At 37.3% G+C, this 18,706-nt stretch overlaps 1 protein-coding gene across 5 annotated transcripts in view; it reads left to right on the top strand.

Moving 5' to 3' along the window:
- MED23 (mediator complex subunit 23) overlaps positions 1-17,125 on the top strand; it is a 40,057-nt gene extending 22,932 nt beyond the window's left edge. For 3 of the 5 annotated variants that reach the window (XM_054820362.1, XM_054820361.1, XM_054820360.1), the window contains 13 exons: positions 569-732; positions 1,866-1,990; positions 2,477-2,682; positions 3,704-3,884; positions 4,843-5,013; positions 6,234-6,450; positions 7,284-7,520; positions 9,479-9,644; positions 10,614-10,686; positions 11,750-11,964; positions 13,131-13,251; positions 15,185-15,316; positions 16,024-17,125. In XM_054820362.1, the coding sequence (XP_054676337.1) occupies positions 569-732; positions 1,866-1,990; positions 2,477-2,682; positions 3,704-3,884; positions 4,843-5,013; positions 6,234-6,450; positions 7,284-7,520; positions 9,479-9,644; positions 10,614-10,686; positions 11,750-11,964; positions 13,131-13,251; positions 15,185-15,316; positions 16,024-16,197 (2,182 nt within the window). In that variant the 3' untranslated portion in view covers positions 16,198-17,125. The remainder of the gene's footprint in view (positions 1-568; positions 733-1,865; positions 1,991-2,476; positions 2,683-3,703; positions 3,885-4,842; positions 5,014-6,233; positions 6,451-7,283; positions 7,521-9,478; positions 9,645-10,613; positions 10,687-11,749; positions 11,965-13,130; positions 13,252-15,184; positions 15,317-16,023) is intronic. The other 2 variants (XM_054820364.1, XM_054820363.1) reach the window with 1 other exon arrangement.
- The last annotated feature ends 1,581 nt before the right edge of the window (positions 17,126-18,706 follow it).

The following is an 18,706-nucleotide window of genomic DNA, read 5'->3' as shown; positions in this document are numbered from 1 at the left end:
AACACACAATGTTATAAAAGTCTCTTAAATTACTTCAAACTACCTGGTGTGAAAAGTGCTTCCAGCTAGAGCACTGGAAAATAAAGTACTTTTAATGGAAAGCAGTACTTCCTCATTTCTTTAATAAGGACAATTTACTGCTGTCTGCTTCAAGGTGATAGTTAGCTTTGAAACTTCCATGCATTATTCATGCCCTTTTTCCCCTCTGTTTTTGCATATATTTATTTATTTATGTATCTTTGTTTAGACAAAGATGTTCAAAAGATAACAAAATGGGGGGCCTCTAAATTGGAGAGAGTTGAGGCTCTGTTTCAGGTCTCTGCACCTGGAATTTTCACTAACTCAACTTTTGAGAGCTTTATGTGGAAATAAAGTACTTACATAGCTGAAACCAAATCTATTAAACAGTGGAAAAAGCAAACTTTTCCAAAAGGTTAAGAACATAACTTTCAAAACAAATGTTTTTGTATTATTTGAAGCAGAAACTGGAAGAAAAATAGGTGGGTTTTTTGAATCGTAGAAACAGCAAATAAGATTATGTTCTAACTGGACTGTTTCCTTCTTTCAGTGTTGAGAGTACTGCTCTAAGGCTAATTACAGCTTTGGGCAGCTCGGAAGTGCAGCCACAGTTTACACGATTCCTCAGCGATCCCAAAACTGTTCTTTCAGCAGAATCAGAAGAACTCAACAGGGCTTTGATCTTAACTCTAGCAAGGGCAACACACGTGACAGGTAATAGCAACACTGTGAGATAATATTTAAGTCACAGCTGTAGTCAAGTCATTTCTCTAAAATACTGTTTAATAGAAGATCATGGAAATAACCCAGTCATAAAACATATCCCATACACTTCTGGTTTTGAAGAAAGTACAGTTTTAATTTCCGACTACTTGTTTTTAGGCTTAAAGCTATTATTAAAGCAGTAGTGAAATCAGACATTGTTTAAAAGCCTATTTTTATACAGACATACAGTGTGTTTGGGTGTTACTGTCTCTTATTTTCGGTTTCATTATTTTAAATTTAAATGTTTGGATTGATTACTGATATGTGCCATTTAAAACAAAAAGATGGCATGTTCACAGCAAGTGTGTTGTTCATGTGGAAGCCACCCCCTCTACAGCTTACCTTTAAGAAAAAGTAGAGTGTGATTTGAGTTTGCTTTCCTGGGGAAGGGAGAGGTGGAAGCTTTAATTACACGTTTTAATGTTTTAACAATATGCAATGATGTGGGTCAGGTTTTTGTTAGTTTTGAGGGTGATGCTTTCTCTATCTCCTTTTTTTATTGTTCTAGTCTGGAGACTTGCTGGACAGTTGGAACAATTGATTTCACAAAAACTGGTGGAGGTGATTTGAAAGGGAAAGGGCTTCTTTGTGTTAGGTTTTTTATTTTTCAACCTTTAATATTAAATCAACACTGGGGTTGGGGCGATGAGGCTTGTGTTTTATTTGTACAGCTTCATTGGGAAAAGTACTGCTGAGGAGCCTTTTTAAAGCAATATAAAATGGCATCTGGCAACTGCATCATCATTATCTTCCTCAGGTTTTTTTTAAGTCTAATCAGTTAATCAGCAAAAGCTTGTCTTAATGTTATTACAGGAAATTAAATAGAAAATCTTAAAATCATGATTGCTTTATTTCTAGCTCAAAACCTAAAAATAATTTTGTTATTGTTAATAGCATAAAAAAGATATTATCCAGCTTGTTCTATGGAGTAAATAAGATGCAAAGAAAGGGATGGGAAAAGTTGGCCAAAAAGGAAACCCTGTTGAACTAGGAAAGCCTGATGCACGTGACTACAAAAGGAATACTAATAAGAAACGGGGTTTTTTGGTATGAAATTCTAATATCATCAATGCATTTTCTAGATTTTTTCACAGGCTCTGATTCAATTCAGGGAACTTGGTGCAAGGATATATTGCAGACTATCATGAGTTTTACTCCACATAACTGGGCATCACATACACTAAGCTGTTTTCCAGCTCCTCTGCAGGTAATAGTTTCAAACTGATGATTTTATAATTGGAAATACAGAGAATTTACTCTCTTAACTAGCAAAAGGCAAAGGATCTTGTTGGTGAGATTCTTCCCCTGTCCAGATTACATTAATCTGAAGTCCCTGGAGAATGAAGCACGATTGTAACGTTGCTATTTGTTCAGAAATGCATTAGCTGCTCCTGGAGTAGTCTAAGGCCAGGTTTGGCCAACTGATCCTTCCGGTGGAAGGTAAATCAGATAAATAAAATTTTAAAAACAAACAAAAAAAAAGTTGGAGAAGCCTTTTTTTCATGTGACAATTTGTCATGTGGCTTTGTTAGTGACAGAATGGTCACTGTGGTGTCACAGTGAAGCAACAAGCCTACCTAGTAGGTTTGTATTGTACAAGGAAGTAGGAACTCATGAGGTGCTAAATCAGGCAAAAGTTTGCTTGTTCAGATATTCCAGGCTCTCAGTCACAGCAAAGCCACCTTTATTTCAGGTATTCTTCAAGCAGAATAACGTACCTCAGGAAAGCCGTTTTAACTTGAAGAAGAATGTGGAAGAAGAATACCGAAAGTGGAAGTCTATGACCAATGAGAATGATATAATCACACACTTCTCTATGCAAGGTTCACCCCCACTTTTCCTTTGTCTCCTATGGAAGATGTTGTTAGATACTGATCACATTAATCAAATTGGCTACAGGTGAGCTTAAAAGCTGTGCTATTTCAAAGTTACTACAGGAACACTCTCAGTTCTGAGGGCATAGGCCTTGTGCATTAACAGCTTGATTTGCACTTTTTTTTTATTAATTCAGAGCGTAGAAAAAAATGAGTGGAACTAGGTATTAGCAAGCATATCATAATAATCGTGCAGTGTTTAAGACTGGTTACACCACACAGTGGTCTGCAACGTGTATCCTTCCTGGTAAGGAACAAGGATGTGAGGTGTTTGAATTAAGTAGTTTAGTTGTAACGGTAGTGTTTCAGGCAATCTGAAATAATAAACAGAAGATACAAAGCACTTATTTACTTAGCCTTTTTACATGAATAAAGGCCAAATTTTTTTTTTTTTGAAAAAACAAATGTTGGATTAAGAGGAAAATTTATTATAGAAGTCGTGGTCCTACAGGTTTTTTACTTTTCTCAGTAGTAACAGCATCAGCTTCAGCTGTGAAAAAAAGATTCTTTTCAGTCCTTGTTAGGTCTATTGAAACAGTTAATATTTATAATAGCATGTGTTACTCTTCTATACAATGAGGAAATACCAGTATTTTAATGCTATGGTTATCTTAAAATGCATACTGCGGGAAAATAAAGTTGAGTTGCAGAAGATTGTCCAAAGAGGTGTATAACTAAAAATGCATAACTAAAGTATGGATTCTGGGCAAAATATTATACATAAGAATTGGTGAACTTGAAACACTTCTTCTAATTAGTATCCAGACTTTGGAATTCAGTTGCTCTAAGTTTTGGGGTTTTTTTTGCTTTGTGGGGTTTTTTTGTTTTGCTTTGCTTTGTTTGTTTGTGGGTTTTTTCTTTGCTTTGAGGTTTTCTTCAGTTCATTTAATAAAGGGAGGGCTTTTTGTCTTTGTCTTTTTTTTTTTGACGGACAATTGTATTGAAACTCCCTAACTCCTGTAAAATACACCAGTTAAAAATGTATTAAGATCAGTAACAATTGCTTGTTGCCTTTTTTTTTTTTTCCTTTTCTTCTTCCCTGCTAGAGTGTTAGAAAGAATTGGGGCCAGAGCTCTGGTGGCACATGTCAGGACATTTGCAGATTTCTTGGTGTATGAATTCTCTACCTCTGCAGGAGGTCAGCAGCTCAATAAATGTATTGAGATTCTCAATGACATGGTGTGGAAATACAACATTGTAACACTGGATAGGTTGATACTGTGTTTGGTAAGTATTGCCTTAGAAGGTAAGATGCCAGTTCTTCGCCAGAGTGTGCTTTCTGAGTCACTTTTATAGGAGCGATCTTTTTAAAAAATGCATTGATTTTGAATAGTGACTACTTGCTAACCCAATAATCACGTAAAATAATAGATTACTTCTGTAAGCAACATAAAACTCAAAGTCTTACAGTGCTCGGAATCTTCAGCTTTTTTTGGTTATTTAATTGCAACCATTGAGTTGATATTATTAAATGTTGTTATTAGCATTTTGGGTCTCTGACCTCAGAGATATGCATTTATTTCTGCAGCGTGAAAAGGTAGAAGGAGTATAGCATGCCATAATTCAGAAGCAAATGGAAAATCTTTTACCGAGTAGAGTATGCTTTCTTTGCTTAGAATTCAGCCTGTTTCATCAGAAAAGTAAGAGAGAAATGGCATTCTTTGTCTTTCTAGGTTATCCTACAAAATAAAGCAGAACTTACCTAGAGAGAATTAAATTTTTCTTCAGTAATTATCCTTTATATATGTTTTAAAACCTTGTCTTAATGTAAAGCTGGTTGTTTGAGTTTTAGTTTGAAAATCAAACTGAAGTCCAAACATCTCAGAGTGGCCAGAAGTTTGAAGCAATCTTAACTTCATTATCATTAATTAGCTATTTTCAATAAGAGAACTGACAGCTAAAAGAGAGCTAGAATTCTTGGAGAACGTGCTATCACTGGAGAGTTTGTAAGACACTGTGCCTATGGAATAAAAAATGTGATGGGTACTTTTCACAGGAGGTTATTTAACCTGCCTCTGTTTTCTGTCTTCACTTGAAAAATAGAGTCGAAAGACCATATGTTCAGTGTGAATTTGTGTGCAGATGTACCTAATGTGCAGCCAAATTTGCTAGCCAATGTTTAGGGCCTATAAAGGAGACAGCAGCATCAACTGTAATGCATGTTTTCTGATCCATTTTGTTTAAGGCTATGCGTAGTCATGAAGGCAATGAAGCTCAAGTCTGTTACTTTATAATTCAGTTACTCTTACTGAAGCCTAACGATTTCAGAAACAGAGTGAGTGACTTTGTGAAGGAGAATTCTCCGGAGCACTGGCTGCAGAATGACTGGCATTCTAAGCATATGAGTTATCACAAGGTATCAAAGCTACTAAAATTCTTTTATTGTAATACTTTCTGTGGAGTTGAGATCAGCCAGAGAATCTTTTGCCCTGTAAATGACAGGACAGCTCTGTTCTTTGGTAAGTCATAATTTATTTGGGCTAGTATTAAAAAACCCAATATCACCGTATTTATGTAAAATTATAACGCAGTGATATTCAAAGATAAAAGCAGCTGAAGAGTTGGTTGGAGATTCATTCTTGCTCGTCTAAATCCAATTATTTAAAAATTTTGGTTTTACTGAAATTCACTTAGAATTTGTTAGCGTTTTTGTGCATCAGGGAGAAGGTGTTTTATTCTGGTGTTTTGTGACAACAACATTAAAACAACAATTAAACCTACATTTTCTCCTAATTATTAAAACTTCTTCCAACTCCTTTGTGGCAAGAACGTGATAGCCTGATATGTTAGGGAAGAAATTGTTGAGACTTTAATGCTGTCATAAACATAGTGGCTTCTGCTGCCTAGAAAAGGATGTACTAATGGAGTGGTCTGTCAAAAGATAAATCAAGACTGAGATGAAATGGATACAAGCAAACTGGCATGTAGGTAAACACATACAGTCTAGTTCTGATCCAGAAGCAGTTTGGTCTATATTAGTTCTCTGCTTTGTTTGTACAGTGTCTTAACAGTGCCTAAAAGTGTAAGGGTAGCAAGGAAGCAAATTATATTAGCCTGGGAAGTGCTCTGACCTGCCTGTACAGTTACTAGACCCAATCTGGCATATAGAAATTTCAGTCACTCATCTGGTATTTGAGTACACTCCAGTTCTTTCCCAGGGAGTTATTACATGCTTATTATTTCTAGTGTTCTGATACAGTATATGATGCAGAAACTTTCGGCAGTGCTGATTTTACCCTAGGTTTTTTCCTTAAAATACTTGACAAGGGACATAAGTGCTGGCTACTTTCAGCTTTGCCCTGGGATGCTTAGTGTTCTCTTATGTCCACTTTGAGTGGTTGTGAAACTTTGTTTTGTTTTGATTTTTTCCTGAAGAAGTTGTTATTTACTAGTTTAAATAATTTCACTCAGAGTTGAATTTTCTTCAGTAAGCTGTAAAGCAAAATCATCTCACTGCACTCATATGTGATACTGAGGGTTATGAAGTGTCTTTTTAAAGCAATGTAGATGCTGAATGTTTAATGCTCTGTTTTTGTGGAAAGAGCTTTTGATTTTGTTGGATTTCTTTCCCTCCAGAAATACCCTGAAAAACTGTATTTTGAAGGCTTAGCGGAGCAAGTCAATCCCCCAGTTCAGATCCAGCCCCAGTACCTACCAATTTATTTTGGAAATGTATGCCTGCGCTTTCTGCCAGTGTTTGACATTGTAATCCATAGATTTCTAGAATTGCTTCCAGTGTCCAAATCACTAGAAACTTTATTGGATCATCTGGGAGGTTTATATAAATTCCATGGTAAGTTATCTGTGAATACAGACAGACTTTTATTCCTGTTGCAATGATTCCATTCTCCTTCATCTCCTTAATTCATAATTTTCATCTAGTAGCACAGCAGTGTTTTAATCCTTTCCTATTCTGTAAGCCCTGTGTATGTTTCCACAGAGAAGTACAATCCCTGTTTAGTGAATTTCAGCCTACCAACAGTGAGCTTGCTTTTATTTAGGCAGCTCTTGCTAATTCATGCTTCCTTCACACCTTTCCCTTTCCCTCCCTTCTAGTAGTTAACTACTTTGACCTGTGTCATAACAAACTTTGTTACCAAGACTGAAACAGCTAAAAAGCAATTCCTCCATCTATCCTTGCTGAAGATTTGAACAACATAAAAAAATCAAGTTAACTCTTTTAAAACTGCACTTTTATAATAAGTTTTTGTATAGATGTCATTGCTATGTTATGCCCAAATAATTTACAATATTCTTTCTGTACTGTGACTTCATACCTCGATTCTTTCTATTTAATACCTTGTATACAAAGAGTTGATTTAGACAGTTTACTTAGAAATATATTAGTATTATCATTAAGATATGAACTGTTAGTAATACTGACTTTCTTTGCTTGACTTCTACCCTTCTGCACACACATTAAAGTGTATGTACAAAACAAAAGAAAATCAGCGTTACAGAGTATAATGAAATAAAGAACATGAATCAATTCCTTATGCACTGTTTTTAAATATGTACAACTCAGTCTTGCAGAGCTCTTGATTTTAATTTTATGTTTGCCACTATAAAAATAGTGATGCTAGAAGTTACTTCTGTTTGATGTCATTTTCCTTTTCTTCTTGGCAGACCGTCCAGTGACTTACCTGTACAACACTCTTCACTATTATGAGGGGCATCTCAGAGAGCGCACAAACCTCAAGAGAAAACTTGTTCATGCCATAATCGGCTCTCTCAAAGATAATCGCCCACTAGGCTGGTGTCTAAGTGACACTTATCTCAAATGTGCTATGAATGCCCGAGAAGAAAATCCATGGGTTCCTGATGACACTTATTATTGCAAGCTCATTGGAAGACTAGTAGACAATATCCTTCTTAGAGTTTGCATTAAGCAAGCTGTGCCAATGTCTTATAGCTTCATTTCCTCAAAATATATCATAGAATCATAGAATGGTTTGGGTTGGAAGGGACCTCAAAGCCCATCTAGTTCCAACCCCCCTGCCATGGGCAGGGACACCCTCCACTAGACCACATTGCCCAAAGCCCCATCCACCCTGGCCTTGAACACTTCCAGGGAGGGGGCAGCCACAACCTCTCTGGGCAACCTGTTCCAGTGCCTCACCACCCTCACAGTAAAGAATTTCTTCCTAACATCTAATCTAAATCAACCCTTCTTCGGCTTGAACCCATTACCCCTTGTCCTGTCACTACACTCCCTGACAAACAGTCCCTCTCCAGCTTTCCTGTAGGTCCCTTCCTTTAGGTACTGGAAGGCCACAATTAGATCTCCCCGGAGCCTTCTCTTCTCCAGGCTGAACAAGCCCAACTCTCTCAGCCTGTCCTCATAGGAGAGGTGCTCCAGCCCTCTGATCAGCTTCGTGGTCCTCCTCTGGACTCTCTCCAACAGCTCCATGTCTCTCCTGTACTGGGGCCCCCAAAGCTGGACGCAGTACTCCAGGTGGGGTCTCAAGACAGCGGAGTAGAGGGGCAGGATCACCTCCCTCGACCTGCTGGTCATAGTTCACTTTCTGTCTGTTCAGATATGAAATAAAGCTTGGAGTCTTTATTTAGCTGCATATATCAGTCTAAATTCATATTAGATTACTTCAACATAGTTTTTATTCTACACAGGGACTGTCCTGCCCTAGTAAAAACATCGTGAAAGATACAGTGAAAACAAAGTACAGTACAGCTGTATAAATATTTCTGTTTAATGCATCACTTATAAATACAAATGCTCATGTTTATGCATTCTGAATTGAAATCTAATTGCATATAAAATCAGCTTGATACAAAGCATGAGGTTTTTTTTAAATGTAAAAAATAAGGTTACTTAAGAATAAAATATTGTAAGCAGTGCCACATTTAAGATGGTGTATAACTAGGTGTGTCTAGTTGAAGATTGGTACATGTGCTGTTAGCAACTGCTGAGAATCTGGTCTTTAGGAGGAAAACCCAGGAAGTTATATTTTTAACACAAACCTAAATTTTCTTAATTGCTACTTTTATTAGTTTTTACAATTATGACTACAGCTGATTTAAATTTCTGTGGAAATAGCTGGTGAACCCATGCAGCTATGTTCTGGAGAATAGCGCTAGTGGAATCTGCCTGGACGTTGTCGTCTTTCTGAGTCAGCTTTACAGGAGTTGACCAATTTTCTGGATGTTATGCGTCTTCGCTTCCCTTCCCAAACTTGCTTTCTTGTATGTGTAACTTGAAAGAAGTTTATTAAGTCTCTCTAAAGAAAGCTAAAATGATATAAATCGCTGCTTTTATGCAAATTTTAACGGTGTGTTTGGAGATCTTTTCTATATGTAGCTCGAATTAGTTAGTCTTGGGTGGGAAAGTGGAGTATTTTCAGAGACTAAGCAGGTGCTCATTTTGCATAAACTGTCACCCTAGAAGTCTGCTAGAAGATTGTATACTGAAGCAAATTAATGGTTTCAGATTATGCAGGGTAGAAAATTCTTGTTATTTTCATTTTCTTGTCTTGGAAGCAGATGGTGAATGAGATGGATGGTGTTGTTTTGTTCCACCTCTTAATCAGGGAAATTTATCCTCTGCATGACCTTGTGTGTGTAATATATTTATAGCTATGTATTCATGCAGTCCTTTGGTGATTGAGTATCGTTGCCTTATTTTCATACTTTTGTCCAAATGTCTTATTTTTATGAAATGCAGTTGTTTTAGTTGTTCTCAGCAACTTAACTTTCAGTTAAATTCAACTTAGTATGTGTGGTATATACATATATTTTTAAGCAGTGTGCTGTTTACGCTAGTCTGTGTTGGGGCAGCTTTTTTTTTTTTCCTTAATCATTGTCACCTATGGCAGGCAAATCACCTGGTCCATTTCCAAATTGTGACTGGAGATTCAACGAGTTTCCTAACCCAGCTGCCCATGCTCTCCATGTCACCTGTGTCGAGCTCATGGCTCTGGCTGTTCCAGGGAAGGATGTGGGCAATGCACTACTGAATGTTGTGCTGAAGAGGTGTGTTGGCTCTCTGAAACTGTTTTCTGCTATATATAACGCATAATTAGAGATTGCTAAGATAGTCTGTGATACTAATTTTCTTAAGTTTTTGTAAATGTTTATATATAAAACTTATTAATTAAAGTATTTTTGGAGAACAAACAAGGCTATAGGGATCAAGCAGAAAAATAATGTGTTGGATTTCTGTGCTGTAGTGGGTTGTGTGTGCTTCAGGAGCAGTTGATGCAGCATGATCCTGTTAAAAGATGGAGGGAAGAGCTCGCACAGGCTAACAACTTATCCAGTGGGTTCAGTGGCACAGAGAGTGGAAAAAGTCTGTTGTTCATCAGTTAACATCACAGGATCTTTGAATGCAAAGAAAGGGACAGGAAGCATTGGCAGCACTCTCAATCCTCCTGATGCTAATGTAAAGTCAGAGATATTTTGAAACAGAGTGATGTGTCAAGAGTAGCCTTTTGTCATGATGCATTGTTTGACCCATAGGTCTGTTTCTTGCTCAGGCACTGTGAAAAGAACTGAAGTGAAAGAAGGGACCTAGTATTCTTCCTGTGATTCCGATGCCATCTTTGAGTAACGACAAACTGAATTGATTCAATTTCAGCCTCATTCAGCTTAGTAATATATTATTGTTAGTTCTGTTTGGGGCACATGGAGGGAAAGAGTCAATAAAGGGACAAGCAACCCTTAAGAACTGAAGCATATGCGGTAGGAAGAACAGTGTGATAACAGCCTTTGAGGAAAACACGCTGCTAATGCAAAATCATGCCTGAACAAAGTTTTGCAAGCAATATCACAGTGGCATTTATACTGTCTGTTGGCTTTCCTAAATACCTGTATGTGTTTTTTACAGTTCTCTCAACTTGAGAAATATTCTCTGCATAAGTACACCTTGTCTTTAGGTGCACCAGAAGCACAAATTGCAATTGTGAATATCAGAGCTTTAGTTTTCTTTTTCTCTGTCTCTAGTCAGCCCCTGGTGCCAAGAGAGAATATCACAGCTTGGATGAATGCGATTGGACTAATTATCACAGCCTTACCAGTGAGTCAATCTGTTGTATTTTAAAATAAAAAAAATCACTTCTTCTGTGTAAGGTTTATCATCTTTCTAGAGTATGTTATAAAACTTATAGCCAACATCTGTAGATTCCGCAAAAAGCTATTCAGAAGGCTGCTTGCATGTTGGAGAAACATCTACTCCTCAAGCATGGAAAAATTGACCGGGTTTTCTGTTTTTCTATTATGTTTTGAGGCTAGGATGAAAAGAGGTAAATCACTCCTATTTAAAAACACAGTTAAATGCCATGTGTGGAGTATTGAGAACTGGAGCTATGAAATGAGATGATCTTTAAGGGTTCTCATGCAAAGCTAATTTTCTGTTAATGCTTCCACTTGCACATCCTGTATCTCTTAAAGCATGTAAATGAGATGTGCCTAAGTTTGCAAGAGCAAATGTGTGCAGTATTAGAGTTCGTGTATCAGTAGAAACTTTCATCTTCTTGGTACCTGACCAGGACTGCCTAAATAACTTTGGTCTTGCTTACCTGTTGCTTATATGTGCAACAGTTATCATTCCCTTGTGACTTCTCTTCCCCAACAAAACAGTTCCTTTTCTTGGAAGAAAGTAAACATGGATTTAATAATTATTTTTATGATGCTTCTGATTATTCTTCCTGTTCCATCTCCTTGCATCTTCATCTATATTATTCGACTCTTGTACCTTTTTTTGCTTCCTGTTTCCATCTTGGATTTTTGGTCTGTTTGTGCCTGCACTCGGAAAACTCAGAAAATTCTCAGTCTCCTTCCATTAAGGCTTTTTGCCTCTGCTCTGCTTTTTTTTTTTTTTGACACCTTTATATTAGCTAGTTAAATAATTAAATTTATGAAATATCTCTTGATAATGCCACGTCCTTGCATGTGCCATATCCACTAGCATGGATGCTTTCTATATTGTACTTGTTAATTTTCATGTTTGTCAGAGAGGGTTATAAATTACCATGTAGTTGAAAACATTTTAGAAATGGAGTAATAGGAGGGGGAGTTGAGAAAGCATTGCTTCGGTGTTCTTTTCAGAAGAAAAATTCTGCCTTTTTGTTTTTTTCCAGGAACCATACTGGATTGTTCTCCATGATCGCATTGTGAGCGTTATCAACAGTCCCAGCTTGACGTCAGAGACAGAGTGGGTTGGTTACCCATTCCAGCTGTTTGACTTCACAGCATGTCACCAGTCTTATTCTGAGATGAGCTGTAGCTACACCTTGGCTTTGGCACATGCTGTCTGGCATCATTCTAGCATTGGACAGCTTTCTCTTATTCCTAAGTATGTGTAATGATGTTTGATTTAATTTGTCTTTTCAATTCCATGCATATTGTATATAACAAAGCTGTACCTGTAGCACTTATAGCAGCAAATATGTACATGGGAGCTCCGAAATTCACCAGACAGATCACAAGTTTTTTTCCAGCTCCCTCTTCCACTGACGTAACTTTTGTTGTCTGTAAGCTTCGGGGCTTTCATCTAGCATGTGACTGCCTTTAATGAGCCTTTTTACCTTGATTAGCTTTTATGCTTTTATTAATTTCAATTTTTCTTAAACCAGTGACTGTAGCATATCCCTAAAGCATCAACTTTGAAAGCTGGAGAGGGACTGTTTATGAAGGCATGTAGTGATAGGACGAGGGGTAATGGTTCTAAACTGAAGGAGGGTCAATTTAGATTAGATATTGGGAAGAAATTCTTTACTGTGAGGGTGGTGAGGCACTGGAACAGGTTGCCCAGAGAGGCTGTGGCTGCCCCCTCCCTGGAAGTGTTCAAGGCCAGGTTGGATGGGGCTTTGGGCAATGTGGTCTAGTGGAGGGTGTCCCTGCCCGCAGCAGGGGGGTTGGAACTAGATGGGCTTTGAGGTCCATTCCAACCCAAACCATTCCATGATTCTATGAACTGTAATCAGTAAATGTATCCTTAATTCTAGCAAGTATCCCCTACTGCAAGTTGAGGTACTTTGCTGACTGAAGGGTGTGGTAGTTGTCCACTTAATCATTAAAGCAAGTAAAAAATACCACAGCATTAAAGTCAATTAGACTTTCCCCACTGCCATGTTAATGAGAAAACTAACAGACTTCATTTACTAAGTATCAAAATATTGAACAAAAATTAAGGTATGATGTAGTCCTCTCAGTTAATCCTGAACCCTTAATTTAAGGCTGGTGTTAAAAACGTCAAAGGACAGCTTTTTAACTATGTGTAGTGTTCTGCTGAGCTTTGAATTGTTGCCTGTTCTAGTCCAGTAATAATGTCTGGAAATGTTGTAGAGCTTCACTGAACTAACTGATATTTGAAATAGCTAATATTTGCAGAGCTACACTGTATTTTCTAAAATGAAGGCCCAAATCTGTGAGAGAGAATGTGATGTTTTGGCTTGAATTTGGGGGGGAGAAGGAAAAAAAAAATCCAGTTGATGTAGTAAGTGTCTTGAAATACTACAGGTTCCTCACAGAAGTATTGATACCCATAGTGAAAACAGAGTTCCAGTTGCTCTATGTTTACCACCTTGTTGGTCCTTTTCTACAACGGTTCCAGCAGGAGAGGACACGATGCATGATAGAGGTAAAGTGTAGCTCTTGGTCTGCTTTATACAGTATTTATTGTTTTAGCTTTGCAATTATATTACAAAGCAGAATTTGATAGAGATCTTTGATAAACATTCGTAATTAATTTCTGTACAAATTAAAGAGTATTTTCAAGGATCTGAATTGCTGAATTGGTATTCAGCTGCCCAGTTAACTGAAATCTTGTCAGCTTGGTTCAGGATAAAACACCTAGCACTCTTTTTTTTTTTTTTTTTTTTCTTTCTTTTTTTTTTTTAAAAAAGACCCACAAACCAAATAAATACAACCCCCAAAGCAGCAAGCAATGCATGCTTTCTTTGGTTCTCCGACTGCATGCAAAATACGCATCAGACTTAATGCCTGCTTTAAAAGCTTCTGTACAGGGGAAGGAGGTATGCAAGAGCTGAATTGTGAGTATGGAGGAGCGCAGCCTGTTTCTTACATTCATATTAATGTGGATAAGGGGAGGGGAGGAGAAAAGAGATGGAGCTGGCCAGTAAGCAAATGAGCTGAAAAGCAGCAGGTAGCAGAGACCCTTCTAGAAAGAAGAGCTTAACTTGGGATTCCTAAGTTTAAATATCTGTGCTGTCAGTAAATATACAGAAAGCCCGTATGTCAAGTATGCATCTTGTCTCCCTCTCGAGTCTGACCAACATAATACATAGGTCTACCACCACTACTGATGGCTTTTTCATCCCCAGTTACCAATGCGTGTGCTAGGGACTTCACTCTTAATCTTCTTATGTCCCCATTAGTTCCTGTGCTGCAACTCTCCCCACCCCCAGTTCTCTCTAAAATACTTAGTTTGCACACATTGTTTTGTGAAGAAGTCAAAAAGTGTAGGGATGCATGCACAGTGGGAGAAGAGTTTTCTAACTTCCCATGTTTTTGGATATATCATGAACACAGGATACTGTAAGAAACTGTATCAGGTAGTTAAATAAACATACGGCAGTGTTTCTCAATACTTGTTTACGTATTTCCTCCAGTTTTACTCCTGAGTTATGGCCTTTTCTGGTTGTTTTGAAGTATACTATGGAAGTATGAAACAAAAAATACATATATAATTATTTAGGAATGCTTTTTTTTTTTTTGGTCTTAAAGCTACAATAAAAGTTACTCCAAAAGTTTTTTAATAAAGCAGTGCTGGAGAGCAACAGAAAGTACTGTTTAGGCATGGATCAGCATCATTTTATAGGTTCCTGTGTAATACTATAAATTGCTAGTAAGTATTGCTTTGACTGGTTTCTTCCTTTCTCCATTAGGAAGTAAGTTTTTTTTTCTGTGCCTGCATTCTCTGTATTGAACTAAAATACAAGAAAAGTGAAAAAGCTGTCGTCTTTGCAGGCTTCTTATCATTCCCATACTGCTCCTTTTTCTTTGCAAAGATGCAAAGAGTTGATTTCAGTGTGAGGAAATCATGAAGAGTTGCTACCCTCAGAGTAGGCAGCAACTGTCATGTGACTGAAATGACCAAACACAAAATTGGAGTTTCACAGTGCCATCTTGAAATCGTTGTAGGTACACATGTTTGCTCAATGCAGGAAACTGTAATGTCGTCTCTCCAGAAGACTCCAATCTTGTGCTAAACTTTTCCTAGTTATTTCCTAAGGTCTGCTTTTGCAAATTTTATAGGCACTTGCTCAAATCATATTGCAGTCAATGTTGTTTAAGTACTAATTATGTAGCATGTACCAAAATACCATCATTGCACTCACGGGAAGTTGATTTGGGAAAATAGGATCATTTAGTGTAGCATAATGGGATGAGTTAGACCTGCCCCTTTGTCCTTGTGAGAAAGTAAATAGTTAGGAATCATATCTACTGCTTCTTAAGTACCTCTATTTATTACACTGTTTAACTGTATTTCTACTCTAAAGCATTTTAACACCTGTTTTCATTTGGGGTGCTTTTTGTGTCTGTGGAAACAGATTGGAGTGGCGTTTTATGAAATGCTCCTGAATGCAGATCGGTACAGCTCACACCTGAACTACATGGATCCTATATGTGACTTCTTGTATCATATGAAGTACATGTTTACAGGTGACAGTGTGAAAGACCAAGTAAGTAAACAGTAGATATTGATACTTTAATTCTCTTTCTTCCCATATAGCAATTTAATCTTTTTATTAATTATTTTCATAGGTAGCAATACAACAAAATGTTTAACAGGTTGACTAGTCTCTATATATGCAAATTAGGAATTTGGTGTACTTTTGCACGTTTAGCTTCAGATGCAGTAGACTAGGTATCTCGGATTTTAAGATTAATTTCTGTAGTCTGAGATTTTAGATACATAGCTTGAGGGTGCTTTAAAGCAATCTTTTAAAGAAATCAATAGAAATAAAGCTATTGAATGTTTCATAACTTTTCCCCATTTCAATCTATATCTTTTAAGTTTTTACATAATTTCTGATCATTAATATCACTTGACATGCAACAAATGAAAGAGTGCACCCATGTTCAGTGAAAAATTGTTCACCCGATTTAAGTTGAGTTTCTAACAGTTTGCACTTCTAAAGCGTCAATTGTGTGCAGTGTTTTGCAAAGCTTTGGTGTTACACTAAGCAACCAGGGAGGATTTTCTTAACATTAGTTATCAGAAGAGGTCCAAAAGTTATCATGGTAAATAAAATATTAACATATACCACTATTTACTATATCTTTTCCTTTTTTTTGTTGTGCTAATGTGATGTTTGTGTACAATAGTGACATATGTCAGAATACTCCTGGTTTACCAAATGCATTTCTGTCTGTCTCTTTTTAACAGGTTGAGAAAATAATTTGTAATTTAAGACCAGCTTTGAAACTTCGGTTACGCTTCATAACACACATCAGCAAAATGGAACCAGCTGCTGTTCCCCAACAACCTCTCAATAACGGGTCACCAGCACAACAGCCTAGCCAAGTGCCTGTTAATGTTGCTTTGCCGGTAACACAGTGAAATGAAGCGTTCGACTGGCTTTGGTGGGAAGTCTTCCTCTGTTACTGATCAAGGTGAAACATCTGATCTGAAATCTGGTATGCTGTATAAAAGGAGAGAGAACCATGTACAGCTTTCTGCTTCATTTTCTTTTGCATAATGAAGCTGTCTAACTGTACGCACGCCAGTCTTCTTACCTATTTATACCAGTCACTAGCTGAGGTATACGTTGCCTTTCTCTGAAAGCACTGAGTAAAGATTCTCTGCAAGCAAATACATGGATTTCTGAAGAGTATCCTGCTCCCTGTCCTGGTCTGAGTCATCTGGATTCTTCCTTTCTGTCTGTCTGTGATATGAAAGGACACTCAATGTGTGTAGCCTGGTAGAAAGTGGCCTTTTTAAAATTGGATTCTGCCTTATTAGAAATGTCTATTCTTTTTGTCCAACAGAACAATTTAAATGGGCAGACAAGTTAAGCCCTTACACAGAAACATTCCTAGACAGAGACATTGCATCAATTGTATTAAGTATAACATCTTTCCAAAGACTAAGAATGAGCCTTTGAAAATATCTGTAAATTTTGTATGTACAGTTTACATTCAACAGATGAGACATGGGTTTCATCAAGCATCAATTACTAGACTGTTAGATTACTACCCAGAGGCTGTGTCCTAATGAATCTATTTGAAGTCTGCGTATTCACTTCAAGCTGTGCTGGTTCATACTTTATCTTTCCTACTTGGGAAATGGTGTCGTTTTTATTAACTCAATCGCATGAATTTTGTTGATATCTTATTATATTTTAGATTTGTATAATATTCTACTTTAAGTTTTATGTGTATTGTGTTCAGCAGGTTTTGATAACAGAATTGAAAAGCTTGATGTTTTGTAAATACTAATCTTGTTCGATACACCTTTTTAATTAAAAAAAACACTTTAAAAGACTGTGTTAAATTGTTAAGCTTATTTATTTTCCATACCATTACCTTAAAAATAAGGATTGACCATAGCAAGTATACTTCCATGTCCCAAGTTTGCTATCAGCTTAACAATAATACCGATTTTAACCTGTTACAAATAGCGTCCAGATTAGTAAAGTCAGGTCTAATTTATATCTGTCTGTAAAAATTTAACAATTATGAAAGGGAGTTGTTGATTCAATGGGTGGAAATCTTTTTTGTCTGTTTGTTTTTGAAGGACAGCAAACCTGAATTGCTGGAAAGTGCTGTCATTTGTATTGTGCTTGGATCCTAAATTCTGCCAAGTGTCATTTAAGTAAGAGAGAACTGGGAGTGCTCTTCAATTAATTTGTAGCCTGATAGAAAAACATGTTTGCTTATCATAGGCTGTCTGTTTGGTTTAAAAGGTATTGTATTCTATTCCAGAGTCAAGTGACTCTACTACCATTGGGCTCAATTTTGATAACAAGATGAACATACTTGGTCTCCAAAGAATCCAGTGGACCATTCTGTACCAGCCTTCCCATGGGATTTCTGGGGCAGACCTGAGAAGCAAAATTTGGGTCATGGGTTTGCGAACTTCTGTCAGCAGCAAAACTGTTAAGACGACTTCTCTTCCTAAACAGTTTTTGGAGCACACAAATAGAAAGGCCTGTAGAAACAGCATGTTTCGTGGCTGTCATACGTGCATATTCTAACTGAGCTAGTGCTAACACCACAGGCATCTTTCTGAATTATTGGGTCCCACAGCAAGCAGCAAAACTATTTCAGAGTGTCCCTTTTAATATTTAAACGAGCGCCTGTTTTCAGTCCCTGGGGTTTCAGAGATAGTATTGAGGAAGTTGGATAACTGTCTTCAAAAGCAAATCACGAGAGGTGTTGGAATTCTTTGAAGCTTTGGGTGTTTTTAGTTTTGTTTTTTTTTCCTTTCTCTTGTAGGTCTGGAAAATTAAATTCTTTAGCACTATGGCAAGCAACAGTGGTGTACAGAAACAGCTCCCTCATTCAGCTTTCCGCCTTCACAGGACATGCAGTTATGTCACGAAGCTGACTGCAATACATGGGCCTTGCACTCTGTGGAGGGGATTTGCCACAGCTGGGCTGGCATCAGCAAATTGTTGAAAAACTGGTGTTTCATCACTACTGGACAACATTTGAACTTTTGACTTTGAGCTTAAAGGCTGCCCATCCCACTAACAGTGCTGCCCATCAGGACTCTGAGCCCTCGCTTACCTAGTAGAATTGGTGATTTACGTGGTTTACGTATTACAAAATGCAAAGGGAAGACTCTCTTCCTCTGAGCATGCACCCTCCGTTCTCTGCAAAACTCACCAGGTTTCTGAAGGTGCTAAAGCCTCGCTGGTTGGAATAAGGTATCTCTTCTGCTAAAATCTACACTTGCAACTTCAGCGGTACTGGTCTAAAAATTAATTCTTAATGATGCTTTCTTTGAGTTAAAAAACTTACCCTTTAAAACTCAGCTAACCAAATTCACTTTCTAAAGTACTCACACAGCAAGGCAAAATTCCACTGTATTTTCAAATGTATGTCATTGATTATGTGGTGGGTTG

Source organism: Grus americana, chromosome 3 (assembly GCF_028858705.1).
Source record: "Grus americana isolate bGruAme1 chromosome 3, bGruAme1.mat, whole genome shotgun sequence".
NCBI lineage: Eukaryota > Metazoa > Chordata > Aves > Gruiformes > Gruidae > Grus > Grus americana.
Note: the sequence above shows the minus strand (reverse complement) of the source record. Positions and strands in the feature narration are given on the sequence as shown.